Here is a 13,897-nt window from a genome sequence, read left to right as displayed (position 1 = left end):
AACGAATCGTACATGTACGAGCCGGTGTTTTGATGTCCAAGCCAGCAGCAACAAGCCACAGTTGAGTCCTTTCTGGATCTCGCACTGGAAATTGGTGGAAACTTTGTGGTGCCCATCTGTACCGTTTATTTCTACAATTTCTAAAAGCACACTGAACCATCATGTTGCCTAGTCGTTCAATTGCGCTTCTGTCCCACGCTTCTCTGTTTACGTTCTTCTGTCGTGATTCGGTTACAAACCTAACCAGCGCATAGTAAATTTCCGCTTCTGCTGAGAAAGTAGTCCCTCGATGATTCATGCGATGCAAGGTTAGTTTTATTTCTAACATTATTCTATCAACACAGACATTTAAATCTATAGTCTGGCGTTATAATTGATTTACCTCGGGTGTACTGTGGAGTGGGTAAGACTGTTTTTAATAGCAGGCTAGCATTGCCCGTTGCCGTGCGCTAGCCTAGCACGAGCGAACTCTGCAACTAACTCTGCAGATCCAGTGATATAGAATACCAATGCTCACTTGGGAATCAGGCCCTATGTCCAAAATTCCGAACTACCCCTTTAAATGCTGTTTGGGGCACACATGTAATGTGATACAAAATTACCTTTAAGCTGAATACATTTCAGCAGCTTGACGTTGAATTGCCTTTTGCCCTCATCTTCTCTACCCTGCCATCCTCAATAATATTTTGGCCAGCAATTTTGACTACGGGAAAATACTGGCATGACCGGGATTTTCAAACTAGCAATCGTTTTTGACACACTTGTTCTCAGCATCACTGTAGTCCACATTTTATGTTTCACAGGAAGAATTGTAATGAAGTCCTTTAAGGTGATTTGGAAAAATATATTTATTGACACCATGACATCTTGTATACACTCATATTTTAAGGCACTTATGGGTTGTACAGATAGTGGGAACATAGTTACTAGAACTTTTATTTGGCCTATATTTGGATATAAAAATGAATAAAAAACAAGGGCCGTTGCCCTTAATAAATTGATGAAAGGACCAGGAATCCCAGCACTGTGATTTGTTGAACACAAAATTCTGTAATCTATTACTTAAGAATCCTCCTCAATACATTAAGATTCAGATGAGTAAGACGTGTTTATATTCACTATAGATCAATACACATTATCATGAGAGTAAATCATTTAGTGGTCGGCATACATGCTGTACCCTAAAACCCAATAAGGCACTACCAAGATGCAAATAACGCATTGAGCCAGCCATCTCGATTAATTCAAAATGAGCACTTTCAGTTTGCTCAGATCCAAATCGTCAGATTAACTAAACTCAGACAGGAAGAAGGTGAGGTCATAGTGTGGGGGGCGGTGTAGCCCCAGGGCCTGGCAGAGGGCGAGCAGACGCTGGCGGGCTCTCTCGGCGCAGGTGTCCCTTATCGCCACGTTACAGAAGGGCTCCTCATACTCCCCTGCGATGAGTTCGTCGGCCGCCGCCAGCTCGTTGAGGCAGATGGCTCCTTCCTGGTGCAGGCTCCGCAGGTAGGTGAGGCTGGACGTGGTCCTCAGGGCCTGGAGGTGCTGGGACACCACGCACATCACCCCGGCAAAGTGCCCCCCCGCCGGCAGGTCTAAGGCAGAGGGCAGGCGGGGCCGCACGCCGCACGCCACCATGAAGGCCGCCAGCACGAGGTCCACGCCGTACAGCTGAAGGATCCAGTTGCGCAGGTAGAAGCCCCCCATGCGGGCGTTGATCTCGATCAGGCGCGGGCCCAGCTCCGTCATCTTCAGCTCCACATTGTACACGCCGTCGCGCAGGCCGCAGCCCAGGCAGGCGTGGTAGGCCGCCCTGATCAGCTGGCCACGCTTGTCCGGGGCCAGTCCCGAGGGCATCTGGGCCGTGGTCTCGGTGAAGGTCGGGGGTCGGGCGGGGCCGTTGTCGGACACGAAGGCCCCCTCGAGTTGGCCGTTGAATATGACGACGTCGATGTCGTGTTCGGTGCCGCCTACGTACTCCATCAGGGTCATGGCGTTCCCCCAGCCCAGCCCGATGCCCGGGTGGTCCGTCTCCTCCTTCAGGTCACCTCCGATTCGTTCAAAATGGGCGACGCTCTCGGCCAGGGATTCTACTTTCCTGACGCCGACGGCACCCGCACCGTACTCCAGCTTCATCACAGCTGGAAACCTCACGGCCCCGTTCTGAGCGGCTCCTGGCCGGCCCAGGCCTCGCGCTGCTGCCTTATTCAGGTCCGAGACGCTCTCCACGTGGAGGCAGGGCACCGCGTAGGAGCTGGGAGATGGAGAGAGCAGGGGAACGCATGGATGGAATGGATCATCACGGGCAGGGGAGGAAGCGTGTGCCGGGAAGCGTGGGGAAGCAACCAATAAGGAATGTGTGCAAGTGCTCTCGATCGTGTCTGCGGAGCCAGTGAGGTAATCCCTCGCACCAAATTCGGCAAGGGCTCTTAAGGTTTCCCCTTCCGAGCCGTTCATTCCTGGTTTGTATCTGTCCTTCCCGTCAGCCTGGCTATCCACCTGACCGGAGGGCAGCTCTACGGACGCGGTTAGGACCCCCGCGGCCTTTGTCAGCGACAGAAGGTGCAGGTGGGTTCTGCTCTTCTCCTTGGCGATGGCCACGGCCCCTGGGAGAGGACCCCTCAGGCGGAGCTTGTCGCAGATCTGCGACGTCAGGATCACGCAGTCATCCCAGAAGCAAACGCAGCCGTCCGGGTGAAGGTCGGAGGCAATCAGCCAATCACAGATGAGCACGCAGTGTTGCTCATCTTGTTGGTGGTCGGCGATCTCCGGGACGGCGAAGAAGTGATCCACCATCTTGGATGCAAAGTGGTTGGGGTCGCCGTCGACAAGGACTATCTGGTGGATGTAAGGAAAGGAGTGCAAGGGGTCATGGGCTTGGCATGGATGTGTGTGAGTATAGTAAATGTTTGCGGTATTAAGGGGTACCCCAAGTTTCTGTTTTGGGTCCACTTTAGTTTACTATCCATGTTAACAACCTTGGCAATATCTGCCTTTGGACTTGTAAATCAATGGCAGATATTGATTTACAAGTCCATCGGTTTCAGTCCCTGCAGCCTGTAACATCTTGCAGACACATCTTCAGCTAGAGGACCTGATACCTACTTTACGTCATTGAATACGTAAATGGTGAGACGCAAATCAAATTGGAATTTACCTCACTAGCCAGACCTGTCACCAGCAGTATGTTCGGTTCCAGAATGTTACATGTGGATTCTGAGACCTACTGCCAAATGTTTGGTCTTTGCACTTTTTATTTTTTATTATTGTATCTTGTTGTAAAACTGATTAGCTACCATCTTGGCCTGGACTCCCTACTTTAACAGGACCTGATCAAACATAGGTTTATTAAAATAAAATGAAAAAATACCATAACATTGGGTAATGGAAGATCTAAAATAACCTTATTAATAGGGCATGGCAATAATTCAATTCCATAGTTTAAATTCTCTAAATGGTACATATATCGTCATCTGTCATATATCATATATCATGTAGGCAAGGCAAGGCAAGGCAATTTATTTATATAGCGCCTTTCATACTCCAGGTAGACACAATGTGCTTTACACAGCTGAGGCATTACCTCAAATTGAATTACACAATAGCCATCATATCAACATATCGTGATACACAGTTATGTGTTTTTCAATCAGAAGTTATACCCATCAAATGTTCAAACTATTTTTAGGTTACCTAGGAAAACAAGTCAGATACCAAACTTAAAAATTTGTGAGGAACCCTAGTTAAACCCTTAAGAAAAAGGTATTTGGAATTCATAACCACATCATGCAATTTATAATAGTGTTTCATTACCATAATTATATTATAATAATGAAATAATATATAGATATATCTTTGTGTGAAATCCACTCACTTTCAGCTGGTAATGGCGGGCCGCCTCCCATATGAAGCTCTTACTGTAACCACCGGCTCCTATGACGAGAACCGTCTTCCCGCTCATCAGATAGCGCTGGGAGCGAATGAAGGGGGTGAGGAGGAGCGTCCCGCGACACGCCTCCATCTCACTGTCGCTCGGCTGGATTTCCCACTCTTGCTCTGGGTAAGAGGAGTGAAGGCAGAGGCTTGGATGGAAGCCCAGGACCACAGGCTTGATAGTGGCTCCGTCAGATGTGAAGAGCAAGTCTACACCTAAATGGAAGAAGGCCAGAGTAGGGTTGATCTTACAAACTTAAACTTCAACTCAAATCTCATAGACCAAGTGACCCCAAAGTTAAATACATCATGATTACAACATGTATGGTGGTATAATTTCTCTATATGCATTAAAATGGTAATTAAGATTAACACATTCATGATATGAATTGCGTACCAATCATGTCAGTCTGCGCATTGACGCCTCCTCGTTTTTCAGAGGACATGTCGGACTCTGTCTCCATGACGAGGCGGAGACAGTCCAGGGCAGTCTTGGTTGCTAAGTGACGGAGCGAGACAGCGAACATAGGGTCAGTAAAGCCGCATGCTCTCAAGGTGGTCTCCAAGGACTGACACAAAGACTGATGGTGGGAGAGAGGAGAGTCCGAGGCGCCCACTCTACACACCAACTGGCGGAGAGATTAGGAAGGCAAAAAAAAGTTAAATGCTACAAACTAATAATAACCGCTGCATATGACTTTAGAGATCGGATCTTTGTGTACCTTGTAGATGAGAGGGATGTCTTGTGGGGAGCGGGTAACCACGGCACACAATCTGAAGGACAGGTCAGGGATGGGAGGCGGGCCACCTGAGACAGGAAGGAAGACCACGATGCCATTTCATGGCAATAGTACATTGAGTAGACAATCTAATCGATTTTGGTTTAATGGAGACTCAAGACTTTCCATTCATATCTGCACTACCTTAACCATGGAAAGTTCTGATTGACATTCAATTGCCGCATCCCCGTTTTGTTCTGGCACAACATGAGCATACCCCCACTGTGATTATCCCATGTTTCCTCTGACTGATTACTGCCTGACCTTTAAAGCACATGACCCTTCCCTTCGCCCAGCCCCTTACCCGTATACTCCTCCCAGGTGCGCACCTCCAGGGTGGCCTGGGGCTTCAGGGGAGGGCAGAAGCCCTCCAGAACGGCTGCCTCTCCAGGGAGCAGCCCCGGCAGGATCTTGACCACGTAGGCCCACACCTCCTCCGTGATGTCCAGTGAGAGATACACCGGCTTTGAGGAGGCCGCCCAGTCCACAAACCGGCCTCCGCTGCGCCTCAACACAACCTTCATGATAGGAAGGCAAAGAACCGAGTTCTGTGTTATCGAATGTATGTTGAACACACAGAAGGTATTTGAATCATCAGAGCGCAGCGTTGGCATTGAACCCACCTTGTCAGCATGCCTCACAGCTTTGGATTCCAGGAAGGAGAAAACCTTATTTCTGATCAAGTCGAGGTTGCTTTTCAGCGTTTTTCCGAGGAGGACCAGTTCTACGGCTCCCACGACGCCTTCCTCCAAGGGCGTGTCTGCTGAGGGGTTCAGAAGTGCCAGGGTGGGGGGGGTGTTGAGGCTAGCTTTCTGCAGCAGAACCCTGGATGTCAGGACATCACCCCAAAACCTCCCCAGCGGTCCAGAACTCCCTATCGGGCAGTCTGTCTCAAAGGTGACTTCCTCATTCGAATAAGGGTCACATGATAGGAAGTAGGTGACCTTTCGAGGAGGGCTGAAGCTTGAGATGAAGGTGCGGCCCCCGAGGTCAAAGGTGACAGCCTTGTGCACCAGGAGGGAGGAAGAGGAGGAGCGTGACAGCCATGATGGCGAGAGACAGAGCAGAGCATCTCCTGGAAAACAAAAGAAAATAAAGATGGATTAGGAAGCAGATAAGGAAAGGGTGAGAACGAAAGAGACAACTTCCTGAAAGGTGTTTCGGTGTTGACTTTAGCACTATGAGGAGCTACACACTGGAGCTACACACCTTCACATAAAAACATTTAATGGATGGAAAATACACTTAACACATTTGCCTTGATTGGCATTACCCCCCACAATCTCCCACTGTTGACTGTTAACATCGGCAGCACATTATTTACACATAAACAGTCCAAATCAAACCTCAACAATGCAATTTGTATGATATACAAACAAAAGGCTGCAGATGTAGGTATTCAGCAGGTTTTTTTTACCTTGGGTGCGCTGGCCTGCCTCCAGCAGCATGGAGAGGTATGGCAGAGGGGAGCCCAGAACACACAGGCACTGATCCGAGTGCACCACACCTGGACAGTAGACACCATGAAAAACATGTCTGTTAACGGTTCAATGAGTTCATCATCTCAATATATGGTTGTAAGGGTAGCAGAGGATGCAGGGTTGATTCATTCATATGTGACATGAGCAGCTGTCTCGCACAGGTGTCAGTAAGGGTGTGGTTTACACTAGCAACCCATTGACTTGAAGCTTGATAGCACCTCAGTGTAGCATCGATTACATATCTACTATGCAGCAATGCGGTCAGAAATATGGTTCTACCCTACCCGGTAGTAGGTCCTGTGTTTCAGGTAGATTGAGTTCCCTGAGGGCCTGCTGCAAGAGCTGCTTCAGCCTCTGCTCCAGGCCATATGTTGGTGGGTTGAAATGCCTGCTTTGGAGAGAGGGGGGGGCGTCAGGTGGTGGAACAGCCATCCTGGAGAGGGAGCTGAGAGAGAGCTGAAGTGGGTGTGAGGGGTGAGAGTGAGAGAGCTATTGAGAGAGAGAGAGAGAGAGAGAGAGAGAGAGAGAGAGAGAGAGAGAGAGAGAGAGAGAGAGAGAGAGAGAGAGGGAAAGAAAGATACACACAGACAGAGAGAGAGAAAGAGAGAGAGACAGACAGACAGACAGACAGACAGACAGACAGACAGACAGACAGACAGACAGACAGACAGACAGACAGACAGACAGACAGACAGACAGACAGACAGACAGACAGACAGACAGACAGACAGACAGACAGACAGACAGACAGACAGACAGACAGACAGACACAGAGAGAGAGAGATTATTCTAGGAAAATGTGCCAGCTGTCTCTGAATGCAAACAAGTGTATTTGTCATTTGCAGACTACTTAATTTATAGGGATGTTCACATTTCATGATTCCGTTCTAACTATGTTCAGCACTACAGAATTACTTTAATTGATACACTGAAATAATGTCTAATAATCCCATTTGATTACATATCGACAGTTGTTTATTCGAATAATGAATAATATTTGAAACGCTCCCTATTATATAAAACGCTTTAAGGAAAAAAAAACATTGTGGGAGGCCAATAGAAATGTATTTCTTGGGGGTCCAAAAGAATAAACCACATTTGTTGTGTGCAGGATATACTTTCTATAAATAGTAATTGGACCATACTTTGACCCCTTCCCTTTAAGTATGGATGACATAATCGGATTTAGACCTGGCCAAGTTTGACCTTTAACTTTAAACCAGACTATAAATTATGTTTTATATAAACCACTAGACTTGCATGCACAAATAAGACAAATATGCAGCAAATATCATAGTGCAAAACGAGTCAATGCTTATTTATTTTTCAATGATACATTAATCATCACTTAATAATTATTAGAAATTATTTTGCAAATCGAAATTGTAAATGGTAGGCAATGATATACAAAAAGAATAACGCAAAACGATTCGCTCACAACAAAAAATACAGCTCCCGAAATATTAATTATAAGAAATATCAAGTTACATGGTTAAATTGGGCTCACCATGGTGACGGTTAGGGGGCCGAACTGTGAATGCGCCTGGTTCAATACCTGCTCCAATATAACATGGAAGAAGTCACGTTGAGGCGAGCGAGCCACAAGAGAGCACCAGTCCAGGGTTAGAGAGGACTCTGTATTGTAACGTTATCCCGGTATACCGCAACGCAATTTCCGGTCTATTTCTTGCGCTGAGCTGTGTACACCGGTTTACAGTCACCCGAACGAGTAGCAGAATAAATTTTTAAGGATAGCAAATACATAAGGTTAAAAAGGAAAATAGATATTGATTTTTTACGAAACTGTGCTTTAACAATACACGAAGCATTTAACGGAAACGATATCCCTTTATTGAAAGTCCCTCCCTCTCTTGACGCGATCCCATATCAATGAAAGTCCCGCCCAAGTGAACGCTAAGCATATCCAAGCAGTCAGGTGGAACATAGACGAACTCTGATAATAACTACCTCTCATAGTGGAGTATGTTATACCCGTGTACACGTGGGTTTCCATCCGCACTAAAATACATATTTTCTCGCTGCTCGGTTACTCCTGCCGGTGCCCATTACATTTGGCATCTGGGCAATATAGACCTGTTGTTGGTCTCCGGGCGTGCCGCAGCACTGTGCATTAGCGCAGAGATCGTTTATTGGACTGGCATGTGCCAACGCGACCACTGATATACCATGGCACATGCCATTCTGGAACGGCACATGCCGTTCAGGTGGAACGGCATAGCGTTCAGGTATGGCAAGCCAACCCCGACAGAAAACGACCTCATTCAGTCACGTACTAGGAATGGGCAAAATGATTATTTTCCGGTAACTAGTTCTTTCAGTTCAGTTCACTATAACGATTCGTTTATTTGATTCGTTCGTTACGTCAGATTACGTCATTTGGTGTCCGAAAAATACGAACTGCAGTTTAATTTCTTTGTTTGTTCTTAAATTGACGTAGAATGGAGCAAAGACTCCTGGGATTGGGAAATGCGTTTATCCAATAAACAGATGGAGGTCAAGTCTATTTTCTGAGTGGCGACGAAGTATGGCAAGCCATCCCCGCCAGAAAACGGCATCATTTAGACGCGTATCACCTTCATTACGCCGTAAAAAACGCCGTCAAATGTAGAAAAACGCCATATTTTACGTCGTCATGCGCAAAAAAACGCTGTTTTTTACGCCGCAATTAAGCCTTTCAAGAGCGCACGTAAAAAGCGCCGTTTTGAACATCAAACCGCCCGTAAAATACGGCGCTTTTGTGCACATCACAACGGCGTAAAATACGGCGTTTCTCTAGTATGCTAATAATCTCTGCCCTTCTTTTCTCTCAGCCAATGCATTTGAAGTGTTTGCGCCCAATCGCAGACCAAGACAAGCAGACCAAATCAGTTCAGCACAGATCTCCTCTCATTTGGCGTTAGTTGTAGCGTCATATAGATATATATATTAGTAAATGCAGTTCCAACGTTGTGATAACCGTGGTCCAATCGATAGAGACGCTTGCTCTGTAGGCAAAAGGTTGTCGGATCGAATCCATTTATTGTCCGATTTGTGCTTTTGTCAGATGGTCACGCTTTTACGATCGCAATGCTTTTTAGTCCGCAAGCCTGACCTCCTGTGTTATGTTCCAAATTCAGTGCCTTTTTAGTCAGCCAGCCAGATCATCTAGGTGTCTTGTTACACGCTTTATAAGTTAATTACATTAACTTATCGTTATCGTTACATCCTCTCTTGTTCAATCGATATAAATACACAGTGGAAAGGAGTGAGAGGGAGCCGATAGAGAGATATGATGAATTTGGGAGCCAAGTAGCCTAACTGATAGGCTTAAGAGGCCCATCAGCCCATCATTGTTTCAAAACTTCGTAAAAAATGACAGTTTTCCCAAAACTCCTCTTTACATGAACGCGTGTGCACTGCTCTAACAACGTTCAGAGGCTTGTAACAGTCTACTGAGTCTGACACGGTGCTTAAGGCCCCGTCCACACGAAGCCGAAACAGGCGAAACCATTACGGTTTCGATCTATCCGGTTTCGCAGTATCTCCGTAAAGACGGAGTCAAGCGAAACCGGGTAGATCGGTTTCGCTTGACTCCGTAGTAGTATGAGGGGGAGACGCAGGAATGTTGTTGGATTCAACTATTTGTGCATGGAAGCAAAAAAATATCTCCCCATCAAGGCCAACAGCAGAGTAGCCTACGAAAAGAATAGACTAATATGAATGCTTCAAATGTTAAAATATTAAAACCCGATTGATTAGGCCTATAGGCCGACATATGCTATATCAGTCCTAATCCTGAACGCACCGTGCATACATTTTTCACGGCATTTTCCCCCAGACAGACAGACACTTTATTTACCCCAAACTAACTTTCATAATCCAGTAGGTTACACAATACCAATTACTCTTTCACAAATACAGACAGCGTATACAGTAGGCTAATACAGCGCCCACCTCAGCAAAAGGTAAAATGTAAAAAGAAGATATAAGCTACATTTAAAATACAGATGCTGTAGCCTACATAAAAATACAGATGCCACATGAAATATGAAAATAGGATACAATGTATAAATATGCAAAACTAGGATATAACTAGGCTATAATGAGAATACTTGGTTACAGCTGTGCAATGACTATCCTCCTAAATTAAATTAGTTAGATGGAAAGATTTTTGTCTATGGAATCACTTTACTGCCACACACACGTGTGTGGCAGTAAAGTGATGAGGTAGGAGAATCCGTGTATGGTTCGTTCTTAGAATATTCCGATTTAAAACAAAATCAGAACAAACAATTAACAGGATTGTTTTTTGGTTTTTCTGATTTGGTTTTGAAACTGAAAAAGGGCAAAAGGAATAAACAAATAAACTGCATTTGATTTTGTGTTTGGGTGTTTTGTGTGTTGGTTTTTAAAACCCGAAACAGAAAAACAAATAGGGCCTACAAAAATAGATACATTTATAGTTATAGGCTACACCAGAAGGCAGAACGCAGCGAAGAAAAAAGAGCCAACCACCTAAACCAGCTAGACTGTCCAATAGACTGTCTAATTATATTTAGCCTTAGTTATGGCCGCACTTGAACCTTATGGTGATTTTATTCGTGAACTATTTGACACTGGAAAGACACACGACGCGATCAGTACCGCTCTAAAGCAATCTGGTGCCCCGAAGTGCTCCGTTATGAAGGTGAGGAGGTTCTGTGTGGAGCACAACCTTCGTAGAAGAAATCTAGTTTCCGATTTAGTTTCAGATCGTCCACTCGCAGACTAAGGCCCAATCCCGTTTCTTTGCTCACTGTCTCAACCCTACATCTCAACCCTAACCCTCATTGCTCATGCTCATTGCTACCCCTCATTGCTACCCTAACCGATCCCCTACCAAATGGGACAATCCTACCCTGTGACGTCATCATGGCCTCCCTGTGCCCCCTAGCAGATAACCAGACCCCTGGTAATGTTACAAGAGACAGACTGGCTGCCATTGTCTCGGGCAACGAGCAAGACCCATTGTAAAGATGTTTAACCTGAAATGGTATTTATATTTTGTAATTGGCATGGCCTGGCGAGACTGGCCACACTCACACTGGCAGATTTGAGCACGGTTAGGTGCTAAAACAGCCACGGCCACGGCCAGAAGGCCTAGTGTGAATGCACCCTTAGATAATAATCGGTTAAGAACAAGAACACTTTAGAAGAAACACTTTATTTAAATAAGAAACACTGAACCACACATCTAAAAATACACACAAACGCACACCTAAAAATACACACACACACACACACACCCTCTCTCATCTTTTGAGAGAATGGTGGAGAATCACATCTTCTCCACCATTCCGCCAACTTTGCCTCGCTCTCCTCATGCCTCGCCTGCCCCCTGGCACTCTCCTCTTGGAAGAGGTGCCTGGGGTGGTGGAAGAGGTGCCTGGGGTGGAGGAGCATGAGGGAGAGGTGGGAGGGCTGGTGGCAGTGGACTCAACGATGTCCTGAAAGAAAACGAATAAAAAGGAATTAGGAATTATATGCCAGAACTGGGTGATATGGCCATATGTTACGTACAATATGTGATAGCTATGTACACAATATAGTACTGCCAAAAAATAGATTGATTAACCATGTAATATTACTAATATAATATATTAGTATAATAATACTTAGAGAATATTACTAATATAATATATATATTAGTATATATAATATTACTTATAGAATATTAATAATTAATAACTAATAATGTTACTAATATTACTTTCTATATTAGCTAAGAGTTTATTGTTTACTGTTTACTGTTTTTTGTTTACTTTTTATAGTTAGTTAAGAGTTTATTGTTTATCTTATCTTATATTATAATTATTGTTTACTGTTTACTTTTTATTTTACTTTTTATTGTTATCTTAGAGTGTATTGTTTATCTTATATTGTATATAATTTAATAGGTGTTCATACATTGAGAAATACGTTTTGAAAGGTTGCATATTTAGTTTTAAAAACTTGTAAAGGTGTACGTTTACGCCATTGCAACGTATTTTTTCAGAACTGACTTTTCAGCATTGACTTTTCAGAGATTTGACCACACAGGCGCAAGCTTTGAGTCACGTGAATATTGGCAGTGTTCTGTCGCGCATATGTTTTGAAACTCCTGACAGTCAAGTCTGAAGAAAAAAAAAACGTTCCTGGGGGCGGGCCCATTTAGCTTTAAACCTATTGGTTGCTCTCGGCTGACGTACATTCCAATCACATTCTTGTCATCGGCAGAGCACTGTCAATCACGCACAGCCCGATGAACGGCACGTGTACATCCTTCGTCCCTCCCTTATCCCCATGCGGTTGTTGGCGGATTGGGGAGTCTGGGCGGTGGACTGCAACGGCATGATAGTTGTCTGACCCCTTGGAATGTACTGACGTACATTCCAATCACATTCTTTTCATCGGCAGAGCACTGTCAATCACGCACAGCCCGGTGAACGGCACATGTGATTGGAATGTACGTCAGCCGAGAGCAACCAATAGGTTTAGAGCTAAATGGTCCCGCCCCCGGGTACGTTTTTTTTTTCTTCAGATTTGACTCAGGAGTTTCAAAACAAGTGCGCGACAGAACACTGCCAATATTCACGTGACTCAAAGCTTGCGCCTGTGTGGTCAAATCTCTGAAAAGTCAGTGCTGAAAAGTCAGTTCTGAAAAAATACGTTGCAATGGCGTAAACGTACACCTTTACAAGTTTTTAAAACTAAATATGCAACCTTTCAAAACGTATTTCTCTATGTATGAACACCTGTTTGCAGAATCCCATTTACAAGGTTTCAAAACCGGGAAACAATGAAATACACTGTTAGAACAGTGCCAGATTTGAAACTCTGCAAAAGCGCTGGTGAAATTGTTTGAACTTTGAAAATGTGTTGGTGAAAATGATGAAGAAGATAAAATAGAACACAAAATCATGTTTACAGATGTTTGGATTTTTGTTTGAATTTTTTTCAGGTTATAATCTCTTTTTTCAGTGTTGCAAAACCTTTTTTACAAGGTGTTGAGTTTTCAAACCTAGACATACAAGCCTTTGAATTTTTTTTTTTCAGGTTTGAATTATGGCAGGAAACTGGCTCCATACTGACGCAAATGACGTTTAGAAATGTTCAGCGTAGTGTCCGAATTCTCGTTTCCTATTCCCTATATAGTGCACTATATCATGTACACTATATAGGGAATAGGGAACGAGTGTATAGGGAACGATTTCGAACACAGCTCTTGACTGTCAGGAGTTTCAAAACAAATGTGCGAAAGAACACTGCCAATAATCACGTGACTCAAAGCTTGAGCCTGTGTGGTCAAATCTCTGAAAAGTCAGTTCTGAAAAAAATAAATTTCAATGGTGTAAAGTTACACCTTTACAAGTTTTTAAAAATAAATATTCAACCTTTCTAAACTTAATTCTCAATGTATGAACACCTGTTTCAAAACCGGGAAACAATGAAATCCACTGTTAGAACAGTGCCAGATTTGAAACTGCAAATGCGCTGGTGAAGTTTTTTGAACTTTGAAAATATGTTTGTGAAAAAATTAATACTTTGAAAATGTGTTGGTGAAAATGATCAAGAAGATAAAATAGAACACAAAATCATGTTTGCAGATGTTCGATTTTTTTTTGAGTTTATAATCTCTTTTTTCAGTGTTGCAAAACCTTTTTTACAAGGTGTTGAGTTTTCAAA

At 44.3% G+C, this 13,897-nt stretch overlaps 1 protein-coding gene across 1 annotated transcript; it reads right to left on the bottom strand.

Annotated features, from left to right (window-relative positions):
- Nucleotides 1–830: 830 nt before the first annotated feature.
- LOC132465701 (carnosine synthase 1-like) lies at nt 831–8,481 on the bottom strand. The gene is made up of 9 exons (XM_060062419.1): nt 7,701–8,481; nt 6,478–6,682; nt 6,130–6,219; nt 5,336–5,787; nt 5,017–5,230; nt 4,656–4,741; nt 4,331–4,562; nt 3,875–4,149; nt 831–2,838 (listed from the first exon to the last, which is right to left on the bottom strand). Exons 1-9 carry the CDS (start codon nt 7,701–7,703, stop codon nt 1,288–1,290), a joined length of 3,108 nt encoding a protein of 1,035 aa, XP_059918402.1. The 5' UTR covers nt 7,704–8,481; the 3' UTR covers nt 831–1,287.
- Between the last annotated feature and the right edge of the window lie 5,416 nt (nt 8,482–13,897).

Source organism: Gadus macrocephalus, chromosome 10 (assembly GCF_031168955.1).
Source record: "Gadus macrocephalus chromosome 10, ASM3116895v1".
NCBI classification, from domain to species: domain Eukaryota; kingdom Metazoa; phylum Chordata; class Actinopteri; order Gadiformes; family Gadidae; genus Gadus; species Gadus macrocephalus.
This window is presented reverse-complemented; position numbering and strand designations above follow the sequence as displayed.

Coding starts and splice junctions, on each gene's coding strand:
- LOC132465701 (XM_060062419.1), bottom strand. Junction 5,788..6,129: donor GGCAGGCCAGCGCACCCAAG/GTAAAAAAAACC, acceptor TTTGTTTTCCAG/GAGATGCTCTGCTCTGTCTC. Junction 4,742..5,016: donor CACCTGGGAGGAGTATACGG/GTAAGGGGCTGG, acceptor TTCCTGTCTCAG/GTGGCCCGCCTCCCATCCCT.